The 25,852-nt window shown below is 38.5% G+C and overlaps 3 protein-coding genes across 4 annotated transcripts; 2 read left to right on the top strand and 1 right to left on the bottom strand.

The window, feature by feature from the left end:
* The first annotated feature begins 1 nt into the window (after position 1).
* Positions 2 to 1,641, top strand: LOC127371469 (ubiquinol-cytochrome-c reductase complex assembly factor 2). Its single transcript, XM_051414281.1, has 4 exons — positions 2 to 220; positions 1,038 to 1,112; positions 1,303 to 1,369; positions 1,459 to 1,641. The coding sequence occupies exons 1-4, from the start codon at positions 83 to 85 to the stop codon at positions 1,563 to 1,565; spliced, it is 387 nt and encodes a 128-aa protein (XP_051270241.1). The 5' UTR covers positions 2 to 82; the 3' UTR covers positions 1,566 to 1,641.
* A 640-nt stretch (positions 1,642 to 2,281) lies between these two features.
* Positions 2,282 to 5,347, bottom strand: tspo (translocator protein). Of its 2 annotated transcripts, none has more exons than XM_051414277.1 (4): positions 5,220 to 5,347; positions 3,169 to 3,344; positions 2,946 to 3,084; positions 2,282 to 2,852 (listed from the first exon to the last, which is right to left on the bottom strand). In XM_051414277.1, exons 2-4 carry the CDS (start codon positions 3,339 to 3,341, stop codon positions 2,679 to 2,681), a joined length of 486 nt encoding a protein of 161 aa, XP_051270237.1. In that variant the 5' UTR covers positions 3,342 to 3,344; positions 5,220 to 5,347; the 3' UTR covers positions 2,282 to 2,678. The 2 variants fall into 2 exon arrangements, with proteins under 2 accessions (XP_051270237.1, XP_051270238.1); XM_051414278.1 differs by lacking the exon at positions 5,220 to 5,347 and adding an exon at positions 4,850 to 5,191.
* Positions 5,348 to 7,170: 1,823 nt separating this feature from the next.
* On the top strand, positions 7,171 to 21,541 carry frs3 (fibroblast growth factor receptor substrate 3). Its single transcript, XM_051414266.1, is given in 8 exon segments — positions 7,171 to 7,471; positions 9,071 to 9,196; positions 9,280 to 9,368; positions 9,544 to 9,730; positions 10,671 to 10,832; positions 13,518 to 13,639; positions 13,724 to 14,344; positions 14,346 to 21,541. Coding segments are annotated over 6 exon segments (1,860 nt in total). The 5' UTR covers positions 7,171 to 7,471; positions 9,071 to 9,196; positions 9,280 to 9,302; the 3' UTR covers positions 15,048 to 21,541.
* Positions 21,542 to 25,852: the final 4,311 nt, after the last annotated feature.

The raw sequence follows: 25,852 nt of genomic DNA, 5'->3' as shown, positions 1-25,852 counted from the left end.
AGAGTTTAGATGTAACACAAGCACGGTGGGCGATAAAGCTCAAACTTCAGACGTCCTCGGTTTAGTGTTACATGTCCGAAAGATGTCTGCTACCAGGTACCGTCGGTTCCTGAAGCTGTGCGAGGAATGGCCGCGGGACGAGTACAAGAAGGGCCGAGACTTGGGAACGTTTCTGGGGCAGAGAGTCGCTTCAGCCTTCCGCGAGGGTGAAAACACACAGGTAGGGTAACCGCCGAGCTAAGCTAACAGCAGCCGTCGACCTTGTCTGCCCTGGTTGTCGATACCTGCGGAGGATCCACTGAGAACATTGACTGTCAGACATTTAGCGTTAGAGGAGCTAATGTTTATGAGTTTGTATCTTTATATCACATAACGTTACCTTTGACAAACCAGCTTGGAAAGGCAGCCAGAGGCAGAGTTGTCATCCTGTTGGTCCAGTTAGTACAGCTGCTGTTTACTTTACTGAATACTTCACTAACGTTACATATCAGAGAAAAATGTTGATTTATTAAGTCAATACTAATGTCCATGATTGAGTTTTTAAAGTATCTGATACTGACTGTTGTTCTTTTCAAACATATAAATAAAAATATACTTTAAGTTCTGTATAAATATTGCTGTAATAAGTTACAATTGGCCGATATTATCATCCTGCCAATGTGTTGGTCAGCTTATAGTTTGTAGGTACTTTTTAGGTTAATATTTGTATCTAAAAATATATTTTTTTGTTTAAAATATGATGATAAAGTGAGTTTTTGGCAGTCAGATTCATCTTTCAAAGAGAAAAAGATTATTCTACCTTGAGCGATTAGAATTATAATTTAGTTTTCTGCTTTTTTTTTTATGGTACTTTTCATCTATTTCCACTTTTATAATGTACTAGAGTTGTATTCTCTTATAAAATGTGAGTAGTAAAAAAATCGTTAGTTGTATTTTTCAATTGTAATCTGTTATCTTATGCAAGCGTTCACATTGTTCATCAGAATTTGTGCTCTTAGCATTTGACATTTGTCCAATTCATATGTTTTTACCACTAGATCTCCGATCCAGAGAAGTGTGACCAGATGTATGAAAGTTTGGCCCGTATTAATGGAAACATATACCGACAACGAGTAAGTACACTATATATCCACATAACTCACATGCTTTGACACTTTTCCCTTGAGCTTTAAACATGCAAAAAATGAGTATAAATGTATTTCTCCAAACAATGTATTCACTCTGCTATTTCATGAGTGTATTCCAGTCTTGAACTTTAACATCTTTAATGCAAACACGTCTTGTCTCTGTGTTTGGTCACAGTTTCCTCGTGTGAGAGACACAAGCTTTACTGGAGTTACAGTGGAAGAGTGTAAACTCCTTTTGTCAGGTTTGGACCCGCAATCAATCACATTTATGCTCATGACTATTTATGAAAACACACTTTTGTTACAGTCATCTGTTGTTGTTTTTGTACAGGGAGTGTGCAACAGATGGACGATGAAAAAAAGGGTTTGTGGAAGACGTTAATGGAGAGATTCTCCAAATCACCAGAAGACGTTCCAGAGAAAGCCCCTGAAAAATAACTTTTTGGTCTCTTTCTTTCCTTTCTTTTCTTTCTTGTTGCATGTATAGAAATAAAGCTTATTGTTGGTATCTTTATGGACCGTTGTGTTATTTTTATGATCAACTGTAATAGACGGTTTTAACTCTGCATATGTTTATTGTGTATCCGGTAGCTTTGACAACAAAATATAAAGAAGGGTGTTTAAGGAGGGTTATTCCTGTCGCAAACATAAATTACACTTAATATATTTAAAATATACTTATTAATTACAAGATAATATTTACCTCCACTGTCTGTTTGTTAGTTTGTCTTGAGAAAGTGTTTTTAATTTTAAGCCACGGCATAGGACAAGGTGATAGGTAGTAGTTTTTGGTCTTTTTTTTAAAAGAATTTCTAAACATAGGATGTTCTTGTAAATTTACATTATTTTCTCATGAACAACTGAATTAACTCAAATGAAGAAAACTGGCACACGTATCTTATAATTTAATAAAATTCATCCATTTTAAATTTAGAACCAGATCTACTTTAAACGTTTTCACCAATCCAACTTTCTCTTTCCCAATACCAATTCTGATACCAATCCAGTACCAGTGTTCTCCTTTACCCACAAATATAATCTGTATGCCTCACAGCACATAACTTATTAGATACATTTTTATTCAAGTTATGTTACGGCTTTAAAAACTGAGTTAGTGGGTTGCTGTGACTAAATAAATAGACTCACTATGGTGATACATGGTATAAAAATCTTTATTTTAATTTTAGTTATAGCAGAAACTACAACAGCACTCTTCATAATAAATGCACACGTGCCATTCTTTATATTAAAAAAAAGCAAATAAAAGTGGCTTCACACAGCAAACAACAACGGATGACAGACTGGCAAGTTTTTAAGAGCTTTGAATGAATGCACATCAGATCCATTTGGTTAATAAACTATTAAAACGGTAGATCAGAGGCAGGTTGTACAAAGTCAAAGATTCAACTTCTGATTTGTTTATTGTAATTGTTGGTCAACACATTTGCAGATATTGATTGTTATGTATATTAGTATTAAACCTCAGATATCAGTTCAGTTCAAACGATTCGAAATCTAAGTAGTTTGTTTCAAAGCACACAGAACTGTCTCCTACTCTTCTTTCTTCTCAGGGTTGTCTCTCCATATGCTGTAGTTGAGACAGGTGGCGAGGCACAGCCAGGACAGGTAGGGTGCCATAAGCAGAGTGGCAGTGCGGCTGATGGGATACCAAGACACCATTGTGGCTCCGACAGTCCCAGTGAGCAGGATAATCTCCATGAGTGCCTAAATTGGGCAAAGCGAGAGTGTTACAAGTTATATAAAGACACAGATGTAGGATATTTTATGATATATAAAAAGTTTGTGTGTTAAACTTACCAATTTCAGCTTGTGTGCACCAAAGAAGATAGGAGTCCAGGTCCAGTTGAGAGCAAGCTGCAGCCCATAAAGTCCCAGTGGAACCAGTGCATCCTCTTTGAAACCTCCCAGCTCTTTCCACACCAGGTAGGAGCCGTACCTACATAACACAATTATTATCATTTAGAAGGAGGCTGTGTCACAGACAAGATGCTACAAATGCTGCAGTCAGGATGATGCTCACCCCATGCCTGTATACAGACAGGTCCACACCACAGGGAATGCTGCATTTGGTGGGCGCCAAGATGGTTTCTTCAGGGTTGGGTACCAGGTCTTCACCTCTCTGCGGGTGACGTAACCGCCATAGAGCCCACCCAGGTGTGGCAGGGCGGTCATTCCAAGCATGGGCAGCCACATGATCTGAGATAAGAGGAGGGCACATCAAAGCTGTTAAAGTCAACTGGGTATCACACCTCAGTACTTTTTTTTGGATATGATCAGAATGGGTACGTAACACTGAGTACTGAAAACGTTCGAGTACTACAAACTTATTTTAGTGCTGGTTTTTAGAGCCTTTTCACTTAAAATATCTGCCCTCAAAAACAATGAGCTAAAAGACTACAAATGCACAATATGGATTTCTTTCAGCCAATACAATTACTGACAATTACCTGCTTCTCATTTCTGATCCCCATAAGATTACCAACAGTTTGACATATTTGTATTTTGTAAAAGAAAGTTCATAACCTTTTTACACACAGGCTAAGATGTAGAGAGCAAAGATGGATAATTGGATATCCCATAGCTCTGTTCCAACCAAATCTAACTAACGTCACTTTTGTTAACGCAACAAAAACAGACAACAGATCTAAAGTTCATCGAAAAACTTCACAAACATACTTAGGCTTTCATAGAGCATGAAGCCCCCAATAGTGTCGCCCCAATAATAATTGTGCATCCCTATAAAAGACAGTTTAAAGCTACACAAAGCAGAGGAGAACTGCTGAGTCATGTTATAGTTTTCTGTGGAGTCATCACTACTAGACCCCCACTATTGATTATAGCCTCTTCAAACACTCAAACCAGTGCCTGAAATGGGCCAGTACCTACCAGTACCAGAGTACCAGCTCTTCTGATTTTTGTCCACATGAGTACCCTTACTTCTTATTGAGTACTGCCAACTCTGGGAAGGATGGCCGTACTCACCACTGAAGCCACTAAGGTCTGGACTGGTCAGTATTTAAAAAACCCAGTGTTTTTTAAATACTGTGTGTGTGTATGTGTGTGTGTGTGTGTGTGTGTGTGTGTGTGTGTGTGTGTGTAAATGTCTCACACACACACACACACACACTAAGAAAACAGCACTGAAAATATCTTTGTTATGATGGATAAAAATAAGAATGAGGGTTGTACTGAATTAGGGTACTGGCACATTTAGTGGATCCACTTCAGACTCTAACATTAATATTGGTATCTGCCTCATTGTTGGTCGGGCTGTATTTCAGAGAGACATTTTAGGAAGTTCATGATTTCCATGCCGTCTTCCTGATAACAACCAATAACTGTGTTAAAAGTGTAACGTCAGCTTTAACTGTGTTAACTAAGGCATGAAAACCGTTGTTTATAAACGTTACAAAACCGTTAGTATTGCAAAACGTCACACAGTCACGCGCCCCCGGCGGTTTGCACAATAAACATTATAATAAAACAATTTAGCAGCACAGCATCGTGCTAATTTTAAGCTAAATTGTCTCGTCTGTGCTTTATGTTTTTTTACACCTTCTGGCCCCACTTACTGTAGGACTAATTTAGCACTTTAACGCTAGCTCTCAAAGTTACGACAGCTCAATGTTAACCGATAAAGCTAATTCTACTGCCACTATACCGCAGCTGACGTTAGGTCAAAGCCGTCACACGTTACTCACCTCTCTCACTCAGTTGTCGGCTCCTCCGCAAGGTAACGTTAAGAGATGTGTATACAGTATGTGTGTGTTGTCTGAGCGGACTAAAAATGCTTACACACCCAGAGCGAAGTGTCCAGACATGCTGCTGTACTGTGATATAAGTTTGTTAAACGGGCTGGGTTTGTCTTATCAGTGCGGTCACTCCCTGCGCCGTCCGCACACACTCACACACTCACAGCCAAACACTGTGACGTCGCAGCGTGCTTAGCAACGATTGGTCGCCAGGACAAAGTGAAGAGCGGTGACTGACGGTTGGTGGAGTATTTAGGTTAGCTAGATAGAAATGTTGTATATAAAGTCCAAAGGTCACTAAATACACACGCTGACTTACTTCCTGCTCCGTCAGTTATTACATATTTCCTCGCTGCTGCTTACAAAACACACACACACACACACACACACACACACACACACACACACACACACACAGCTGGATACGTGACCGGATAGGCGACAGCAAAGACTACAAAAGCGTCAAGATGGTTCCCGCCCCTGCCTTCCTCATAGTTTGGGGTTGGCTGTTAACTTTCAGCACGAAAAGCTAAGCTAAGCATGCTCGGCTGGTAAAACTTGAAAAACACGAAAAACACGTAAAAAATGTTTCCCGGTTGCTAAAGCAGACTTTGAGTCATTAGAGGCAGTGCACATAGTTTTACGCATTCAAGTATCTTTTCGCATTCAAGTTGGTGCAAAACATCCTGACACAGGCATCTTCTACAACAATCAACCTTCTTAAGAGGATATAGTCATGCTGTTATTTATTTATTTTTTATTGAAAGCTGATAAAAGCTTTTTTGAAAAAAGTTTTGATAATTTCATTAAATTTGCTTTTATTAAAACGTATCCATAAATACCATCAATAAATAACTAGAGGCCCCTAGGGTCCACCTACTTCTCTATGTACTGGGAACTGTAGGAACCCCTTTTATAAATTCCCATTTGGGTAGATGCCATTTTCTGTTCATGGGGATCATGTGAACTTGTTAACCACACAACTAAAATAATATTTAAACTTTTAAAGAGACATCCACAATGTAGTCATGAATGATGTGGTGCTCATCATTGAAGTTTATGGTATTTTTATGCTGCTTTGTATGTATTTAATTGAGTTTTGTGTATTTCTCTGAAGGCATTTCAAACTACCTTCTAGATGCTGTTGTGTGGTACTGGACCATGCTATTTACTTGCCCCTATAAAAACAAACATGAAACAATCAAATAAATAGCTTTATCAGGATCTGTTTCAGCTTTTCAAAGAGACCAATGGCCATTTTTTTCTATGAGAAAACAAACAAACAGCTACCAACAGTGCCAGCATGTTGCCACTGGTATCACATAATTAACACATAATATATACAAGCTACACTCATTGGATTAATTTGACATCTCAAATAGACACATATATACCTTGTCAAACATTACAACACAAATACATATATATTCAGTATGAAACACCAGAACCTCTAGGTGTGTCTGAAGTGTGTGCACCTTTAACCACACCAAACACAGGCGTCAATGTAGGTCAGTATTAACTTTCCAGGTGGGGTTAAAGGCTACTCTTTAATTAGATTTCCACTGCGCTGTAAAGGTGGTGTTGATTTTGAATTTGTGTTTTAATATATATATTTTAATTCTTGTGATAGGAGGAAAGATCTCTGAGCTGATATTCCAAAAATATCTAATAACTGTTAAAAAAGGAGAACCTGTGGTGGTCAGACATGAGCCATCAAATATAAAAATAAAGAATACCAAAATACAATAATAATAAGAGCAGAACAGAAGCCATACAAATATAATACAAAGATAAGAAATAAAATAAACAATGGAATAAAATAGAATAAAGTAAAAAAAGACGACATCACACAGAGGCAAGTCTATAAAAATGGGTTTTTAAGAAGTGATTTAAAATTATTATTATTATTATTATTGAACTGCTGGAAGGTGGGTTTTATTACCTGTAGACAGATGAGCACAGACAGACTTTCCCACATTTAACATATGAATATAAAAACAGCTTTTTAGTGTCAAACTGTGCACATATACAGTGGAGTGAAGGTCAAACATCCAAAAGAAGTAAAAAAAAAAAAAAAAAAAAAAAAAGCAAAAAAAAATGTTTTTACTAGAGGGGTACTTTAATGATACACTCATAAAGTAAACATTAGAGCTAGAGATGCTCTTTCCTCTCAGTTCAGTGGGGGTTTTTATTCATTTCTTTTGTTTGCCCCTCCTCCCCACTCCGTCAGCCAGGCACACCTTTCCTCTGTGGTCCTCCAGCGTTTCTTACCTTCTTGTCGCTCCTCTCAGCCTCGTTGTCTGGCGGTGAACTCTCACCCCAGCTGCTTTGGAAATGTCATACAGGCAGAGGCCCGTGCTGCAGTAGGGGGGCGTAATAGGAGGAAAAAAATAACAACATTTTTTTTTTTTTTTACTGCTCTCACTGCATCTTTTACTCGCGTCTCTGCCGTGCAAGTGGCACATCCCGCTACCAGCAGCAGCAGCAGCCGCCGATAACTAATCGCAGTTTCAATGCTTATTTCGCATTAAAGGGGGCTAATAAAAAAAAAAAAAAATCCGTGCCAGACATGTGAGTAGCAAAACCATCGCTTACCCGTTGACTGCTATGTGCTCACGCTATTGTATCCTCACACCAATGAGAAACAAATGGGCATTGAACTGTGTCGTTGTGCATTTAGTGTCAGTGTGCTGGTTTCATTGTAGCATGGCTGTGCCGAGCTCTCTGCACATTGATGGGGGGCAGATGAAGCCTCGCTTGTCGGCTTGTTTTTTTGGGGGGGCTCTGGGCTCTGCGTCGGCTTGGCTAATTGAGCCCTAAAAAGAAAAAAAAAAAAAAAGCTGTGGTTTTCTTGCTGTAAATAGCCCAGATGTGGAGGGGAAAGCCCATTCAGTCACAGGCTGTGGTTAGTGTGTAACGTAGCCGAGCTCTTTAGCCCTGCTCGCATTGACTCAGGGTTGCTGTGTGTGTGTGTGTGTGTGTGTGTGTGTGTGTGTGTGTATTTATTTATATATGTGTGTGTGTGTGTGAGAGAGAGAGAGAGAGAGTGAGAGTGTGTGTGTGTGAGTCCAGCCTGGCATCTCCAGTCAGATGTGGAGGCCCAGGTTAGAGCACACATAATGCGGTGTTGATGTGAGATGTGTGTGGAGGCTGTGTGAGAGGTGAGGAATCAGGAGCAGGAATCACAGGATGATCACTGGTGCAGATGTGAGCACAAGAAGCCCACTGGATAGCGGTGATGTCTGTGTATTGTCCAGTGCTACATGCAGTCTAGAGCTCAAAATCACAGAGGTGTAAGATTGTTTTGTGTATTTGTTCAGTGTTTTAGATGCACAGCTGGCGTAAATGGATGTTTAGTTTGGTTTGTGATTTCCTGTAATAACTTTACAGAAAACTCACTGTAGTGCTTTTTTTTTTTAAATGATAGATTATTCTTATAATCATTTGCGGAATTTCTCTTTTTTTGTCGGGATTATTTGTGACTGCACATAAGAGATGTGCAACAAAATAATCTCAGTTTTTACTATCTTTTGAACTAGAGAGAGACCGGTCCTTCTTTTTCTCTCCTGATACTGAACTCAGGTTGTTTGCTACTGATACTATTTGGACCGTTTTTATTTATAGCAAGCATGTAGATTGTTTTGGGACTAAAACTAAGTCAGCAGCCCACTTTGAAAGAAAGAAAGAAAGAAAGAAAGAAAGAAGTACATTTTTGAATAATAAACTGTATTTAATGTGGGTTATGTCGTGGTTGATACACACAGCCTGCTAAGTAAAGTCAGTGTCAGCGAGTGGAATCAGTGCATCAGGGAATGAAGATATTTGCTTCATTATTTAGTTACACATAGGAGATATTTCACAGTGTTGACGGACAGGGAGAAGCTCAACTGTTACTGTAACTTTGTTGCTAAATAGTTAAATAGTAATGAGAAATGTTTGATAATGATTTTAAAGCCTTTGACAGTGGATAGTAGAGAGGAAATGAAGGGAGGGGGAGGAGGAGGAGGGATGACATGCAACAGGTTCAGTGTCTTTCATCCTTTGACCACCAAGATGCCCCGAGTCAAACTACATCTCTGCTAAACACAAAGCAGAGAGGATATTTTATATTTGCTTGACTAACTTTGACTAACACGTTTTTATAATCCTGGCTGTTGTTCACTGTTTCAGGGGTGAGAACATCATGCTTTTCTTGAAGATGTCAGTCCAGCAAACCAATAGGCTTGTGACGACGATGCCCAGTCGAAGATCCTGGGATTGAGACGTGAATCCCTTTACACTGATGGCCTGGACTGAGTAAGTGTCTGCACCTGTTGCCTGAAGTGGACGTTCAGCATCATGTTGTTAATGCAAAAGGGTGATGTTTGTTTCTACGACAGGTTTCAGCTGGCCTGCTGAAGCTATGGGGAGCTGTTGGAGCTGTCTGTACAGAGACCCCATCCGAGACAACCATCTCACCAAATTTAAGGTCAATAAAAACAAAATAACTTTAAATTTATCACATTTCTATGTCTGGTAATCTCCTTTATAACAGCACAGCTTGTATTATTTGCTTCCATGTTACATTATGCTGTAACAAAATAAATACATTTTACATTTTATTGGCAATAATCTTCATATTATATGTTTTCTCCTGGTCCCAGGTCACCAATGTGGATGATGAGGGCAACGAGCTGGGATCTGGGATCATGGAGCTCACCCAGACCGAGCTCATTCTTCACACACGTAAGAGGGATGCCATCCGGTGGCCGTATCTCTGCCTGCGACGCTACGGCTACGACTCAAACCTGTTTTCCTTTGAGAGCGGTCGTCGCTGTCAGACTGGGCAGGGTAAGCAGCATTTTCTGTGTCCCTCCTCAGTAACACCGCTGTAGAGTCATGATGATGTTGTTTTCAATACATATTATCATCTACCACTTTATATGTTATACTGTTTTAACCATTCGTATGGCGTTGCTTACTAGGCTTTTTTCAGACATTTTGACATGTCACAGCAGGAAAAGCACAGGTGTATATAATAAAATTAATGAATTTCATTTAGCTGCTCCAGTTTCAGGATCCTGGTACTGTGAATGTACAGCGCTTGTTAATGTCATTAGTTTTGTTTTATTGTGAAAGATAAGCACCCAGCATCTGGGATCACCCTTTTAATTTCAACATGGTCGGAGCACACGTCTTACCAACTGGAGCTGAACAGCTGTCAGCCTGCTGTCATAAAGGGTTGGGACCTAGCGTTGGGCAATGACCTAGCTGGCTAATCGCTGCGTGAAGTGGGTGTGAGTGTCGGTTGTCGGCGAAGCTATTCGACCATTCGACAAGCAGTCCTGATAGATGCTGGCCCCTTGAAACACGGAGAAGTGAAAGAGAAAGAAAGGAATGATGTTTCGTTTCAATGAATTTATAACCGTATGACTATCATGCTCAGGTCAGGAGCATAATACCAAATTAATGACACCTGTGGGTGTGACATCATCCTCTGCACACATACAGTATGTACGCTGTGCATACACACCCTTTTTTTTTTTTACCGACTGGGAGGGAAAAAGACAAAAAACTTGCACATCACTTAACATATATATTATATTACTCACCAGTGTAGTGTTACTGGAAAAGATGTTAAATGTTTAGTCAGAGCAAATAACTTTATAAACCTCAAGTCAAATTGTCAGTCATTCATCTGTCCCTCAACCATGGAGTTAGTTTTCTTTTCATTTTGTTATTGGTGACTAATTGTAGCCTAACAATGTTGTTACTTTGCTTGTTTGATTAGGAATCTTTGCATTTAAGTGCTCCCGAGCAGAAGAGATCTTCAATCTGCTTCAGGAGCTGATGCAATGTAACAGCATCAACGTGGTGGAAGAGTCGATGATGATGAGTCGCAGTGGTCACACACCAGAGATGGAGATGTCTCGCACACCACAGACTCCCAACAGTGAGTCACACCACCACACACACACACACACACACACACACACACACACACACAAAAAGTAAGAGTCCTAATTATACACTTATAATTGTAAAACTTGCATGCAGTAATACAGCAGTAAATTTAGCAGAATTTATAAGCTATTAATAGCCACAGGTTAAATTGAACCTAGTGAGTCACAGATACAAAGGTATCCAAATAACACCAAGTGAAGTGGAAACACAGCCTGCAGACGTAGACTTTTATGTGACCATTATATATTATGTCTCTAATGTCCTCAGAATGTTGTATCGTTGTTGATTAGTTTTATTGTGGCTCAGGAGATAGAGCAGGTCGTCCACTAATCACTGGGTTGGCGGCAGTGCTGTAGAAGTCTTTCTGTTGTCTCTGACTTGTCTTTGACTCATTAATATTTGCACTCAGACTTGTCTCGTACTTGGCTATTGGTTTCGCCAAATATTCTAGTTGGTCTCGACCGAGTCCAGCAATGTGTTTGTTGAATTAGCTTCCTCCTTCAAAACACAACCACGATAAATCTTGCATGTTCAGAAAATGGGTATTTGTTTAATACAAAATTCATCTATAAGTGGCATTTAAATTGTAACCATGGTTACCAGGCAGCAAATCAACGTTACTTTACAATTTGGGTTAGGGAAAGGAACCTCGCATAGTGTCTTGTGTTTGAATGAAGGCAAATTGCAAAGCGCTTTGGATTAAAAAAAAGAGCTATTTAAATGCCATTTACAATTTACAATCTGACATAGTGTGTGTGATCCTCAATTGTTGAGATATAGTTTTTTAACTGACTATTTGAACGAAAGCATGACTTTATCATGTAATTCTGAATACTTCAGTTGCTCTTGTAACATATTTCTATTGAGATAATGCTGTGGTAATGACTATAATAATATTGGACATAAAGTTAAAATGGTTATGATAAACAAATAACACTAACACTGGCACATTAGAAGTGTTTTATTTCCTAAATATGAATAAATGAGCGATGCCCCCTCCAGCTCTGACAGTCTACAAACTATTTAAAGGAGTCAAGTGACATATTGCACTCTAAAGCAATTTTATATCTCCATAAAGGAGACCAGTTGAATAGTTTAGTGATTAAACTTGCAATATTGTACCTTGATATTACATCCTTTCGTCATCTGGCTAAACCAGGTTTTCTATCTTTCAAGAAGATTGTTACAGATAATAGAAAGTCAGTGTGTTAGAGCTCGTGTCCATGCTGCCATGGGCGGATATTCTTGGGAATTGTCCCCTTCAATATATATAATATCCCCCTTCATTGTTAACATAGCTAATAATTTAAATAATATAATGATATTTAAACTCTCAAATAGAAAAAATATAATATAGTTCACAGCACAAGTTCATGTTAACACTAAAAGTACTTTTTTAAAGAACACAAAAATAAGACACACGCACACAAAAGGTTGAATGAAATCAAACCATCATAGTTTTTCAAATCAGATAATGTTAATTTATGTGTAACACTGTTTGCAATATTACATATGCTTTTTGCCTTAGTGACTTTTGTCTGAAATGCCTCTTTATAGGCCTATACACTGAGTTTGATTTAACCAGTTGACTTAATGATACCACTGGATAGTTAATTAAAATATTTGGCCGATCCGTTTCTCTGTTTATAATGTACACACATACACACATACATACACACACACACAGACACACACACATACTTAAGGATGTGTCAGACATTTTTCTTTACTTCCACATCTGAATAAAATCAAACACATTTACAACTGTAACCAGACTGCATTTTGTTTGTTCCATTACTTCGCAGTTCAATCTTGTTTATGTTAGCTAGCTAGCAGTTAGCTTTTGTTAGCTAGCTGCTATTATATAAAGTGTGCAGCTGTTTGAATTTGAGCTACTGAGAGAGTCTAGCAATTATACATTACATAGTCCCCCCCTTGTAGTTCCTTTTCAGGAATATGAGAATTGTTTATGCTGACAGCTCTCTGTGCAGAAACGTGCGCTAAACCTATTTGTTGAGAAGTTTTTTTTTTCTCTGTATACAAAGTTCTCTACTGCAGTCAGTCTGACACTGACAAGAAAACCCCTTTTAGGTTTCACTGAGATATACTTGTGATTTGTCCCAAATTTCTGTCTGGAAGAAAGACTTTTAAGCAGTGTAAAGAGGACAGAGGCTCTTCCATGCCTCTCTCATGTATGACAGTTCATCCCTAATAAAGTAAAGTGGGTGAATTATTTGACTGATTGTTGTGATGTGATGATGTTCTAAAATGAGCATCAAAATGTGGCTTTTATTTTCTCCAAGAACATGATCGTTATTGTTATTACATTCTTGCATCCTTGGCATATATGACTAGAGGCACGATGGCTGAGAACTTACTTCACGTTAAAAAATTTTAATGGACTTTTTTTACTTGGTCTTAACCGCAATGAACACAATCTTTGGAGCCAAGTTAAGCTTAAGCTATAGTTATAAACCAAAAACATTTGAATTGTACTACAAATCGAGTAATTCAAACTTGAAATTAAAAGAACTGGAGTGTAGAGAACAAAATGCATTGATTGGAAGATTCCCTTTTCTGTTTTTAAAGCTTGATACTATTTATAACACATCATCAGCTGACTGAATCGGGGCTCCACCTGTGTCTTTATATTGTCACATCAATGTGTTTGCAGCTCCAGCGTTCCCTGTCCCGGCTTTCCCCAATGGGTACCCTGGTTATCCAATCAGAGGTGATTCCTCTCAACCCTCTCTTGCTGATGATCGTGGACATAGCCTCATGGGTTTGGAAGACCAGGTAAGACCTATCCTTGCTCCTTTTTATAGTTCACTGTAGCTGTTCTTATTCACAATTTGACCCTGCTTTTATTTTATCTGACAGACCCACACCTATGTAAATACTGTTAGTATGGAGGGGGATCTCTCTATGCGTCACTGTGTGCACTCCCTGCCCGAGGTGCGGCCCAGCACTTTCCCTGAAACTACACGGGGAGCCATGCCCATCGGGGGCCAAGGAAATCCGCAGTCCAACCTGCGCTGCTGTCCCCTGGAGGAGCATAATGATCCTCAGGTGTTTTTACAGCCGTCCTCGCAGGAGGTCAAATTCATGCTGGGCCCCACTCCAGCACAACGCCATCTGCTGGAGAGAGAGAGGGAGAGAGAGAGGGAGAGGCACGGGCACAATCCTCACAACCTTCAGCCTGTAGAGGGTGCAACAGGCTCAGAGACGGAGGGAGACGAGCCCTCCATGCACCTGTGCAACTCTCACTCCTATCACCATTTCCATCATCACACGCACCGGCACCCGGGGCTCGAGCACCCGGACAGCTGCCAGAGCGGCGAACTCACGTACGAGAACATCAACGGTCTGAGGAGCGGCCGGAAGCAGCGGCTGAGTCCCAGCAGTGTGTCACAGTCTGTGGGTTCGAGCAGCAGCAGCAGCACCGGGGACAGTCACTCCCACTCCCTCCTGCACCCGCACGCCCACGGCCCGTCGTCTCTACCCCCCGCAGGGCTACGGCTGCGAGAGGGGCATGGGCGGAGGTCATCGTCGGACAGCACTGCTCAACTACGAGAATCTGCCCTCTCTGCCACCTGTGTGGGAGTACGGCGCTCTGCAGCGGGATGATGAACAGGATGAAGAAGACGATGAACAGGATGAGGATGAATACGAAGAAGAGGAGGAAGACTTTGATGAGTATGAGTTCTCAGAAGGCCCTGGGACGCCCAACGGGTACCACCAGGATGGCCGGGGCATACACAGAGATGCCCTGCAGAACTATGTCAACACAGAGCAGGTCCAGCCGCCCCGGCTCCGACACGCCTGCCCGCCGCATTCACGGCCATGTCAGCCAGACAGAGGGGGGCGAATATTTAGTTTTGATTTCCGCAGACGATCGAGGTCAGGGGTTGAAGGCTGTGAGCACGGCCACATGCCTCCATCGCGGCAGCTGAATTACATCCAGGTGGACCTAGAGGGTGAACCTCCCTGCCAAGCCCTCAGCAGCGGGGGTGCCCAGACCCAGCCACAGCACCAGCGCCTACCACCCAAAAAATGTGGCCCCCAGGCACCCCGGCGCAGTGAATGCTACGCAGTCATTGACCTAAAGAAGACCGCTGCCATGTCCAACCTGCAGAAAGCTCTGCCCAGGGATGATGGAACTTCCAGAAAGACTCGCCACAACAGCACAGACCTGCCTCTGTAAACGGTGTTCAAACTGAAGAGGAGCGATGAAGACAGATGAAGGCTTATCCTCATCTTAGCACACTGGACCCTTCACTGTCATCCATCCATTCAACTGTCGGGCTGACTAATACAGTACAGGTACCTAATTAGAAACTTACTGAAACCTATCTGTGCATATAAAAGGAAATGAGAAATCTCTGAGGAGAATTTGCCATTTTATTCTGTGTTATTTATTAGATATGTGGTGTGAAGCCCTCTCGAGAAATTGGCAGTTTTTACTGCAAATACTTTGCTGGATATATGGATATTTATATATAAGCATAGAATCATATTTATATGTATGATTTTATGCTTAGCTATGACTTAGAGCAGAGACCTCATTGGAAGCAGTCATTGCCATACTGTATTAGCAAATTTTAATTCATAAACCCATCTCCACTCTCAAATATTATTGTTCCTATCATTTACTTATTTTACATCCATGTGGGTTTTTATGGAAATACTACAAGAGTCAAAAAAATTTGACTCTCATTACAGAAGAAGTAGAGCAGTTGTTGGCATGAAGGTTAATGGTTCCTCCAAGATACTGGCCAATATTCATACCTCATCACAAGCATCTAAGTCTAATATTGTGGCTAGTTGAAGAGACCATTATTTGTTATTTTATTATGCCTATAGAGCATTTTGCACACAATCCTATGGAATTGTATTTTATCATATGCTAGGAATGGTGTCGTCCAATCCAACAAGAATTAAATGAACATAAGAGATGGTGATATTTGGAGAATTATACTAAACTGAATGACCGTAAAAGTAGCACACATGGATTAAAACGAGCTTTTGGCTCCCACCTGTCCACATGCAGCCAATGGAAAAAGTAGCATATCATCATTGATCATACCTCCTGCACATCATCCCAGACCTGCAGGAAGTCCACGTGGTTTACGCTTGTCACATTGCACTTTTAACCCTGGGCCACTGAAGCGCTCTTTGTCTCTACTCCCACTCCACTGGAGCCACAGGTTCGACCACGTCCTTTTACCAAAAGCAGGGGCCAAATATTTCAATCTTTGTCAGCATTGTAGATAGGATTTATTTACATATTTTGAAAGAGACATCAACAACCTCAAATAGTGGCATTAAGCTATAACCTCACATGAAATGTGCTGAATCTATAATTTGTTAGTAATCAGGTGTGAATGGTCTGTGTTAAAGGGTAAATCAAGTATGTCGCCAAGTCATGCAGTGAAGACTTATGTGAGGCTATTTATCGACCTTCTTAGTCAGATATTTATTTATTTATTTTATAAATTATTTATTCATTCTTTTTGTTTTCTTTGTTATTGTAATAATTTCTGTTTTCCATGTGATGACCAGCGTTTTGTAATCCAGTTGGTAATACTGAGACCAAAGTTTCACCTCAAATTATCACTGGACACTGGTGTGTTACTGTTATAACTGTGCTTAATTATATTTCCGAAAAAGAAAGACTGTATTTATATTTTAAGTGCCAAAACTTAATTGCAAACTGTATGATGAATGGACTCAAACGTGCCAATAGAATTCGTAGAAAGACTATAAGACAGAGGCATAAAGCGATAACAGTCGGGAGACAAACTTTGAAAAAAAAAAAATAAAAGAAAAAAACAGAATCCAACTTTTTAAGGAGAAATAAGAATTAAAACGACAAAAACTGCACATTCCACCTCATCCACATCGACAGCCATTGCGGAGCGAGATATAAGAATGGTAATCTTGTAGTCTGATAATCACAGTTAGGGTGGTTTTATGCTGCTACATGTACATACTAACAGTAGCCCACGTAAGCTACAGGTACTTGTCGAAATGAAAACATGTGTCTTTGAACCTATGAGATGTCAGATCTTTTACCATATTGTTAATTGCTAATAGAAGTAGCATTGTTGTGCTCCTCTGAGATCATTTCTGAGCAGAAGTAGAAATAATATGTACCATTTCAGAGAATGTTTCATTTGACCAATATTTCAATTAATCGCGATTGTTTTCTTGACAAACTGGCTGTCTGGGTAGGAGAGGTACTAGGAACCACAGGCCCACTGATGCTGTCATCTTTTTGTTAAGCGCTCATATTAAGTTGATATTTTCAGCTGATGGAGGAAGGCCAAATGTTCTAGATTTACAGTGTGTAGTCTTCAGATGCAGATGTATTGTGGCATTTAGCTGAAGTTGATTTCTTTCTTCTTTTTTTTTAACGGTGCATTAAAGAGATAAAATAAGAGGCGAAAATACAAATTCTCAACTTCTGATGAGGAGGAGTTGTTTTAGCTTCTGTATAAGATGAGGTGCAACTCGAAGATGATTTCTTCAAATTAATTTATTCTTGGTGCTCACATCACCATTTTCAAATCAAGACAAAACAACACAGACAGAAATCTCAGAATATATGTTTTAAGGGCCTTAACATAATAACTCCCAGTATTTAGATTATTTTCATTATTGACTATTTTTTTAACATTTTGATTCATTAATTAATTGTTAAGTCAATAAAATGTCAGAAAATAATACAAAATGCTATATACAGTAAATTATATATTTTACATTTAATTTATTTCGATATTTCATTTTGAATGATACAAAAAAGTAAAAAGCAGTTGGAGAAAAGCCTGATACAGTTAATGTTTTGGGCATTTTTGCTTTAAAAAGAAATTGAATCTATCATCATTTCAGCACTAGATGGTTCCCAAACATTCCAAATCAGATAGTCTATTACAAATCTGCTTAAGTTATTTGCCATTTATGACTTCTATATCTTTTGATTAACCAGTTCAGTTAAAAAAATTAGAAAACAGTAAAATGGTGCTTCAAATATAAAATTTCCAATGATATAAAACTGACAAAAAAAACTCACAAATAACAAGCAGCAATCATCAGATGTTTGGCACGTCTGCTTTAAATAATAAAACTCAAATGATAAAATAATACAGTACTAATTTGTTGTAGCTATAGATATGTGATTTAAAAAAAGGTATTCACACATGAATACCTTTTTATTTCATGATCTGTATTCAGAGGTTTGTAGGACAGCGACAAACAATTATTTTTATTATCAGTAAATCTGGCGATCTTTAGGTTGATTAATCTGTTAATTGTGTACAAATGTCAAAAATTAGTTCAAAATGTAGACAAAATATTCAATTTACTATCATGTAAAGCAGATAAAGCAAAAAAAAAAATCCTCACAAATGAGCAAATGTTTGGCGGTTTCTCTTAATAAATGAGTAATCTGTTCATTGATTGAATTATTTCAGTGCTGCTGGTTTGATAGTAACAATAATTTGAAAGTGGGATGAACACTTTGGCTTCTGATGCACATTCCCAACACAGAAACCCTAAATAACCCAAATCTAACGTTGATAGTTTGTATTCTTTGTTTACATCATACTTTCATATGACATTTTAAAAAGAAAAAGTCTCTTCTATAACAACAAGGCCAACGTTCAGCTGACATTTTGACTGTATTTGCAGAGATATTGTCATGATACATTGGAAGGATGTTTAAATTTTTGCAATAATAGTTGAATTATTATTTTGTCAATCTTAAATCAGACCAATGTGTGAAGTGTGAAATTTAAATAGTAGTCTGTAGAGCTGTGGGCTTAATGTATTTACTCGCCTGTTCTTCTGTGAATCAGCAGTCTTATTTTTTATTTCAGGTACGATGTTTATTTTTCAATCTTCATAGTTCGATTTTAGCTATGAAAGTTTAAAAAAAGAAAATAATAAGAAAAAAAAAAGATGCCTGTTTTCTTGATTGTCAGACAATGTGTTTGCTTAAACTCACATTAACAGTGCCATACAGTAGGTGACCATTGCGAGTACTTAAATTACATTTTATTGTATTAAACTTTTCAAACCAGTGGCGATGTTTCACACAGGAATCAGAAAGTGTTTCATCTAATTTCTCAGAATATTGTTACATGTGGTTTTATGGTCATTTAAAACAAAAAAAAATATCCATGTTGAAATGTGTTAACTATCTTTGTTATAACGCAGTAACCTCACCACCACCCAAACCAGTTAACAGTGATTACAGCATTACCATTATTACCACATACTCCTGTGTTTATGGATTAATAATAAAAAATAAATATATATGTTAAATAATTGTTTTTCAAAATCGCTCTGCACAAAAAAAAAACACTTGCGTGATCTCAACGCACTTGAATTCAAAAGAAGTACAGTTCCCATTCTCATCACTCGTTGTGATTGACTGATGCTATCTCAAGCATTTCATTTTCATAACTCTCAGTGTTTATGCTCCAGGCACAATTCACACAGGTGTCTGTGAAATCATTAAGTGCTGCTCATTGGTGTGATTTGTTCTGCTGATGCAATCTGCAGGGCAATGAGCTACAAGTCGAGATAAGAAGTTCTGTCATTAAGTTCCCCAAACTGAATTTATTGTATGGGTTGTTTAACTAAAGGGCTGTGCTCTGTGTTTACTGTACTAACATGAACGCGTATCTTGAAGTCCATTTTAATGATTTTCTCACTGTGCCTTCCATATTCAACCTGGAGAAACATCTTCATTGCTGTCTGTGAGGGCGGCCTGTTGTAAAAAATAAATCAGCACCTGTTTGAAGTTTTATGGCTGATGGTGGTGAAATTTGAAAGGGGCTTTAAGTCGAAATTGAAGTTGTATTTGAAAAAAAAAAGTGCTAACTCCTGATTGTTTTACACCATACTGTATTTGAAAATAATGTCTGTTTTAAAGGAGTATTTTGACGCTTTTGGGAAATATGCTTATTTGCTTTTTGCCAAGTTCGATTAGAAGATTGTTGCCACGCTCACGTCTGTACTCTTAATATGAGGCTACAACTAACAGATTCTTAGCTTAACTTAGCATAAACACTGGTATCAGGGGGAAACTGTTAGCCTGACTCAAAATCCACCTAGCAGCACCTCTAAAGCTCATAAATTAACACATTATATCTCATCTTTTTAGTGTAAAAACGACGTATCTGATTTCGATGGGGGTTTTGGTGACAGCAGTTGCCAGGGCAACCAGCAGAAAGCCACTGCTTCTGGCCATAAAACAGTTCAGCCCATAATTTATTCTCATTCATTCTCATTTAAATTTATACCAAATGAGGTTAACCCTCTCCTCTAACTCTTGGCATGATACAAGTGTATTTCCCCAAAATGTTGGACTATTTCTTTCAGGTTGTGCAAAATTAAAAGTGAATGAAACATCATTTGTTGAGGAGATGCAGTGAAATAGCCAAACTCAATGTGACTGAAAAGGTGTTGAATCATGATTAGTATGTTCTGTAGCATATAATGTTAATTCTGAGTAAAGATTACAGTGTGTTTGTCATTATAATGTCATGCGGCTATGGTGCACTCCATCTGATTTCTCATCAGATGCCATTTCTTCTCATAGTGCTGAAGAATGTGAAAATAAAATTCCTTTCAGAGATTTCTGTTTTTTGTATACTTTTCCAATGTGTCAGATGACAAGAATATAGTAAGAACAGAAAGAAAGGCCAGCAACACGGTGCACCATAGTGCTACATATCACTTTCATCATCAGTGGTTTTCATCATCATCATCATCATCATCATCTCTTTAGTGATTTTGTACATCTTCATTTTCAAAAAAAAAAAGAAAATCTCCCACAGAAACATCATGATCTAAATGACATATTGTAAAACCTAAACTTCCTGTCCATGCTATGAGATAGATCTCTGTCAAAGTACTGAAAGTATCAGAAAACTGTAATATCTCTTTATTATTGTGTTGGTTTTTTGTGTTTTCTTAAAAATCTGGTTTGTTTTTGTCCGGTATGAGGATGTAATCACCACCAGAGGGTGGTGTACGGGTCTGAGCTGTACATTTTTGTGACAGATTTGTGTATTTACATACAGGTTGCATTGGCCTAACTTTGTGACTATTATATCAATTTATGAATCGAATGAGTGCCAAATATGCTTGAGCATGACAAAATCCGGGACCTATGAGGAACTGCAGGTACTCTCTGACTCACTGAGCGAGACTCAAGTGACTCACTGCTATTCTAGACTCTCTACTTGTGATACGAATGCACAGCTGAAGGTTTAACCATGCTAAATATTTTTGCTGAAAGAGGGAAAAAAACGTCATTATGTTTTTGTCTCAGTTTTGAAAAGTTTCTTCAGATATTTGTTGTATGTTTCTGTGTCCATCCATGGCTTATAAATGAGTATGCAGTGATGGTCTTATCATGCTGCCATTAGAGGTGAATATAAAAAGCTGATTTGATTCATTTGTTGGACTGTCACAAAGAAACATTTGGGTCATTTTCATTCTTAAATCATTCCACACAGAGATGCATTGTATGTTATCTGACCTCCTCTTCATCCCACCATGTCCCAAAACAAAGTGAGCCTGACATTTGGTGAATTTTACCCTGAATTTTATCAATTATAGAGTGTGGATTTGTCCAAAATGTAAAAGTAAATGTAATTCTAATATTAAAATGAAGCTATGAAAATATCTTATTGCGCACTAAACAGTGTCTTTTTTTTTTTTCTTTAACTCAAAACTTTAATGTCTCAAAGAATCAATAAATGTATTTGAGCAAACAAAGCATTTTTCCTCCAGGATCATGTGCCTCTTCCGTTCATAACATGGAACATTTTTAACATTACAGCAGTGCTTGAAATCGAGGATGTCCTGGTGTACCAGGGACACAAACATACAGTTTCTTCTGGGACACTAAAGAAATGTGTCAATATAAATCAAATCAATACGTTTATGCATCATGGATTATATATTTTAATTAGGAGGTGTGTGTGTTTGCACCGGCACGAGCTCTACCCTGCGTCACATGCTGGCTTACACACCTTAAATAAATCATACAGGGATCACTTTTGCCAACTTTTTTGCTAGATTTTGCAACTTTTCAGCGCATCAGGGAAAAGAAGGCGAGAAATATATTCACATATATTGTAATTAATTCCCCTGCAAGCTGATGAGAGTAATCCAGTCTTCTGCCAACAGCGCCAGGGTTTCTTCCTCTCCTCTTGTACCTTGCTCAGGCGGGCAGTAGGTGTCATGGATGGGGCACGTTTGAGTTTTCTCTCACTCGTCCTCTCCGGACAATGTTTCTATCCATGTAAATATGTAAATCATTTGTTTGATTTTGTAAATATTTAAATAGTTTGTTTGATCTTTTTTTTCTATTTTATTTTTTTTACTTTTTTACTTCAAAAATGTGATGTCCCTGAAGTAAGTTTGTAATTATGTGGCTATCTACCAATCAGAAACAGGTTTGCATTTGCAGTGCAGTCTGCAGTGATGCATTTATGGATCTAAAAACAAAAATAAGAAACAGTAAGTCAACCAATGGCTAAAGTAATAATAAGAACTGATTGTGGTCAAACATAGGGTGATGTAAGTGCAGGGCACAACTTTTCAGAACTTCTATGGCGGGACAGAATGAATCAATGAAGTGATGCAAGTTACTGAAACAAAGTTATTAAACTATATTTATTATGAAGAATAATAAAATAGAACTTCAGTTTGGGACATTTAGACATTAATTCAGTTTAAAGTAGAAATCAGGACAGTTTAGTTCAAGTTCATTTCAGGCTCTGCTTTACAACATCACAAGATATTTTTAAAGGTATTTCTAGAATATTTTTTATAAAATATACAAGAAAATCTCAACAATCAGTACAAGTGTCAAAGTATTTGTTTTAAAGAGAGAACGAAAGGAGTCAGGTCAGCACAGCTTACGTGAACATCAACCCCTTTTTTGGGCTGTTGATGATCAAACCTGATCACTCTTTGAGGTGAAATGCTTTGTTTGCTCTGGTCTTTTTTATTATTTTCTTAAGGAAGCATTGCAGACAGACTCGAAGCGGACCTGTTTAAATGTGTGTAATACAACTTAAAGCATTCATCCTCCAGCCCAGCAGCTGAGATAGGCTGCACTGTATGATGGATGTCTGTACCCAAAGGAGAAAAATGATGTTAACTGTGTGAACATCATTCAAAGTAGATTGCCCTTTTTGTTGAGGGCATGTATAGCTGTTTGTAGCTCAACAACCTGCCCAGGATATATTGCTCATTATCCAAGTGGACACAACAATGTTTTTTGCGTAAACCAGAAATTAAATCGTTATTTTATTCAACAATTGTTTTTTGCAGCTGAATATTAACTTTCTTTTGAGCATGTACTGAGTGTCTGCCAGTGTGTAAACAATTTTAATAATTTGATGTACAGGGAGCATGGTCCTTGTTAGCTCTAGAGATTTACAGCAAACTGTAAATATATGCCTTAAATAGTAGCTGTCTTGTCTTGTGTTCGTATGTCTTGTTTTATGGTTATTGAATAATTGTAAAGAGGAGCCTCACAAATAAAGCAGAGCTTTTATTGTTTCTACTCTACTTGGTGTCACTAATGTTAAGTCTGGAGGGTTTTAACTCAACTAAAGTGCTCAGTATATTTTTGTTGTAACAGAACACAGACAATGCCGTCATGACACTCATTCTACAGTTTGTCATTTGAGGGTTGGATTTCTGCCTCACTAAATGTACCTGAAATGTGATCATCTGAAATTTCCAGTTTCCCAGTGGAGTTTTCACTACAAACAATTCACTGTGTAACAAACATAAGCCGAGATGGATTCAAATGTGTGTCAGGAAGTTGTGGCAAGGCTGCACTTTCTTTTTTTTAAAGAGTTTTGGAGAATTTGAATTGTAGATAAACCGGCTGAAATGAAAATTGCAGTAATTAGTCAAATATAACTTTCTCCCCTCCAGCAATATAGGCTTTTATGCACCTTGTGATTTGTGGGTTAGAATCCCTGCCATGCACAAGAGGACATGATTATTGAACCTAACAGCTGTCAACAATGTATTGTTGTGAACCAGCTGTGCTATGTATGTTTTTATCTTTATCTTAAGTCAACACCTAATGGTGTTTTTTGTACTTAAGCAGTGTATAATTGATATTTTAATATGAACAATGTATAAAATGACCATATAAACCGATGCTACGATAAACTTCCAGAGAATTATCACCAGACTCAGCAGCTCATCGATTAACACTGTGGAGCAGATACACACATATCTTATATGTCCCTCAGGAGTTGGAAGAGACCAAAAACAGGGCTAAAAGTGAGTGAACATTAGATTTGTATTCACAAGGTGACCTGAAACATAACTCCAAATAAATTATGTTGCTCGTAACTGCTGGACATGATGCATCTTTGCTGCCTGCTGGATGTGTAAAAGGACTGTTTGCTAATACGTTTTTTTCATATCAACTTGCAGGTCCAGTGTGTAACATTTACGATGATCTATTGGCAGAAATATAAATAAATAATATTCATAGGTATGCTTACATTAGTCTACAATCAACTGAAAATAAGAATGGTTGTATTTTTAGTTCCTTAGAATAAGCTGTTTTTATCTACAGAGGGAAGTGGGTCCGCTTCTATGAAGTTCACCACGTTGAACCGCCATGTTTCTACAGTATCCAAGAATGAATAAAACCCTCAAGCCATTTGTGTTTTTCACGAGATTTCAGTCGGTTACAATCTGCAATACCGTCACTAGATGCCACTAAATCCTACACACTGGTCCTTTAAAAGGTGATGATGCTTTGATGATGTTTCGGCTGCCCCAAGTGGCAAAAACGGTACTGCAGGTTTCACTAGTGAGGATATGGAAATAGAATAGTTTATTGCATATAGTGGATAAAGGTGAACCAATATAATAAACTGGTGGAGGGATGAAAGGTAGGGATTGCCGGCTGAGGGATGAAGGGGTCAACTTTTAAAAGTGCCTGGTGAACTAGAGAACCTGAATCTGCTACCATGCTTCATTTATGTTTCTTTCCCTGTCCTTTCTGTTTCTGTCATTATAAAAGACAACCCATGGAACAACCCTAGCAAGAGTCTACAACCATGCTTCCAGCTTAGTTGCACGTATGGTCATCTGTGCTTTAAGTTAAATGCTCATGTCAGCTTGCATGACATTGACATGTGGCATCACCACCTTAGTTTAGTGTGTTAGCATGCTAATTAGCCCTTAGTTTTGCAGTGTGGGATCAATAAAGTCTATCTTATCTTAAAAACAAAGTACAGCTGAGGATAATGACAGTGTTTCAGAAGCCCTTCCCTCCACATCGGGGGCTATAACTGAGATAAGGTTAACTTTATTTATGCCGCAGTGGTACATTTAAGTGTCACAGGAGAGTTACAGTTGATGATTATTAAAAAGTCAAGAGAAGTCAGTGAAGAACTAAAAATAGGTTATTAACAAACAGTAGGAGTAAGGTATACAGTACACATGTAGTAAATAAATCAGAGATCATGAAGATAAATAAAAAACAACAGGGGGGAGTTATAATCTGAGATTTGTGGGGGCCTAACAAGTGTGCTAACCCTGTGTGTGTGTGTGTGTGTGTGTGTGTGTGTGAGAGAGAGAGAGAGAGAGAGAGAGAGAGAGAGAGAGAGAGAGAGAGAGACTTGGGTCCAATACTTTAAAACACACACACGCACGCACACATGCACACACACACACACACACACACACACACACAGCAGCAGCAGCAGCTCCACTTGCATCAGGTGTAAGTAGATTGTAAGAACCCGAAACTGCCCGAGGTCTTTGCAGCTCTGCAAAAACAATTTGAAATAGTGTGAAATATGACCGTCGCTCCCGGGAGACACCCAATTCCGCCTTTTCTCTTTCTTTTTTTCGGATGACACTGGGTGTTATTACGCACAGCTGGCCGCAGGCGTGCAGCACCCAACTGTCAGAGAAGTAATCAACCTAAATACTATGACCTTA

The sequence above is a fragment of the Dicentrarchus labrax genome, unplaced genomic scaffold, assembly GCF_905237075.1.
Source record: "Dicentrarchus labrax unplaced genomic scaffold, dlabrax2021, whole genome shotgun sequence".
NCBI lineage: Eukaryota > Metazoa > Chordata > Actinopteri > Moronidae > Dicentrarchus > Dicentrarchus labrax.
Note: the sequence above shows the minus strand (reverse complement) of the source record. Positions and strands in the feature narration are given on the sequence as shown.

Bases quoted from the DNA above. Each gene is read 5' to 3' on its own strand.
- LOC127371469 (XM_051414281.1), top strand. From the start codon at position 83: ATGTCTGCTACCAGGTACCGTCGGTTCCTGAAGCTGTGCGAGGAATGG. The intron at 221-1,037 runs GTAGGGTAACCG...TTTTACCACTAG, and splicing joins GCGAGGGTGAAAACACACAG to ATCTCCGATCCAGAGAAGTG. The intron at 1,113-1,302 runs GTAAGTACACTA...GTTTGGTCACAG, and splicing joins GAAACATATACCGACAACGA to TTTCCTCGTGTGAGAGACAC.
- tspo (XM_051414277.1), bottom strand. From the start codon at position 3,341: ATGTGGCTGCCCATGCTTGGAATGACCGCCCTGCCACACCTGGGTGGG. The intron at 3,085-3,168 runs GTGAGCATCATC...TGTGTTATGTAG, and splicing joins TGTCTGTATACAGGCATGGG to GTACGGCTCCTACCTGGTGT. The intron at 2,853-2,945 runs GTAAGTTTAACA...TGCCCAATTTAG, and splicing joins GTGCACACAAGCTGAAATTG to GCACTCATGGAGATTATCCT.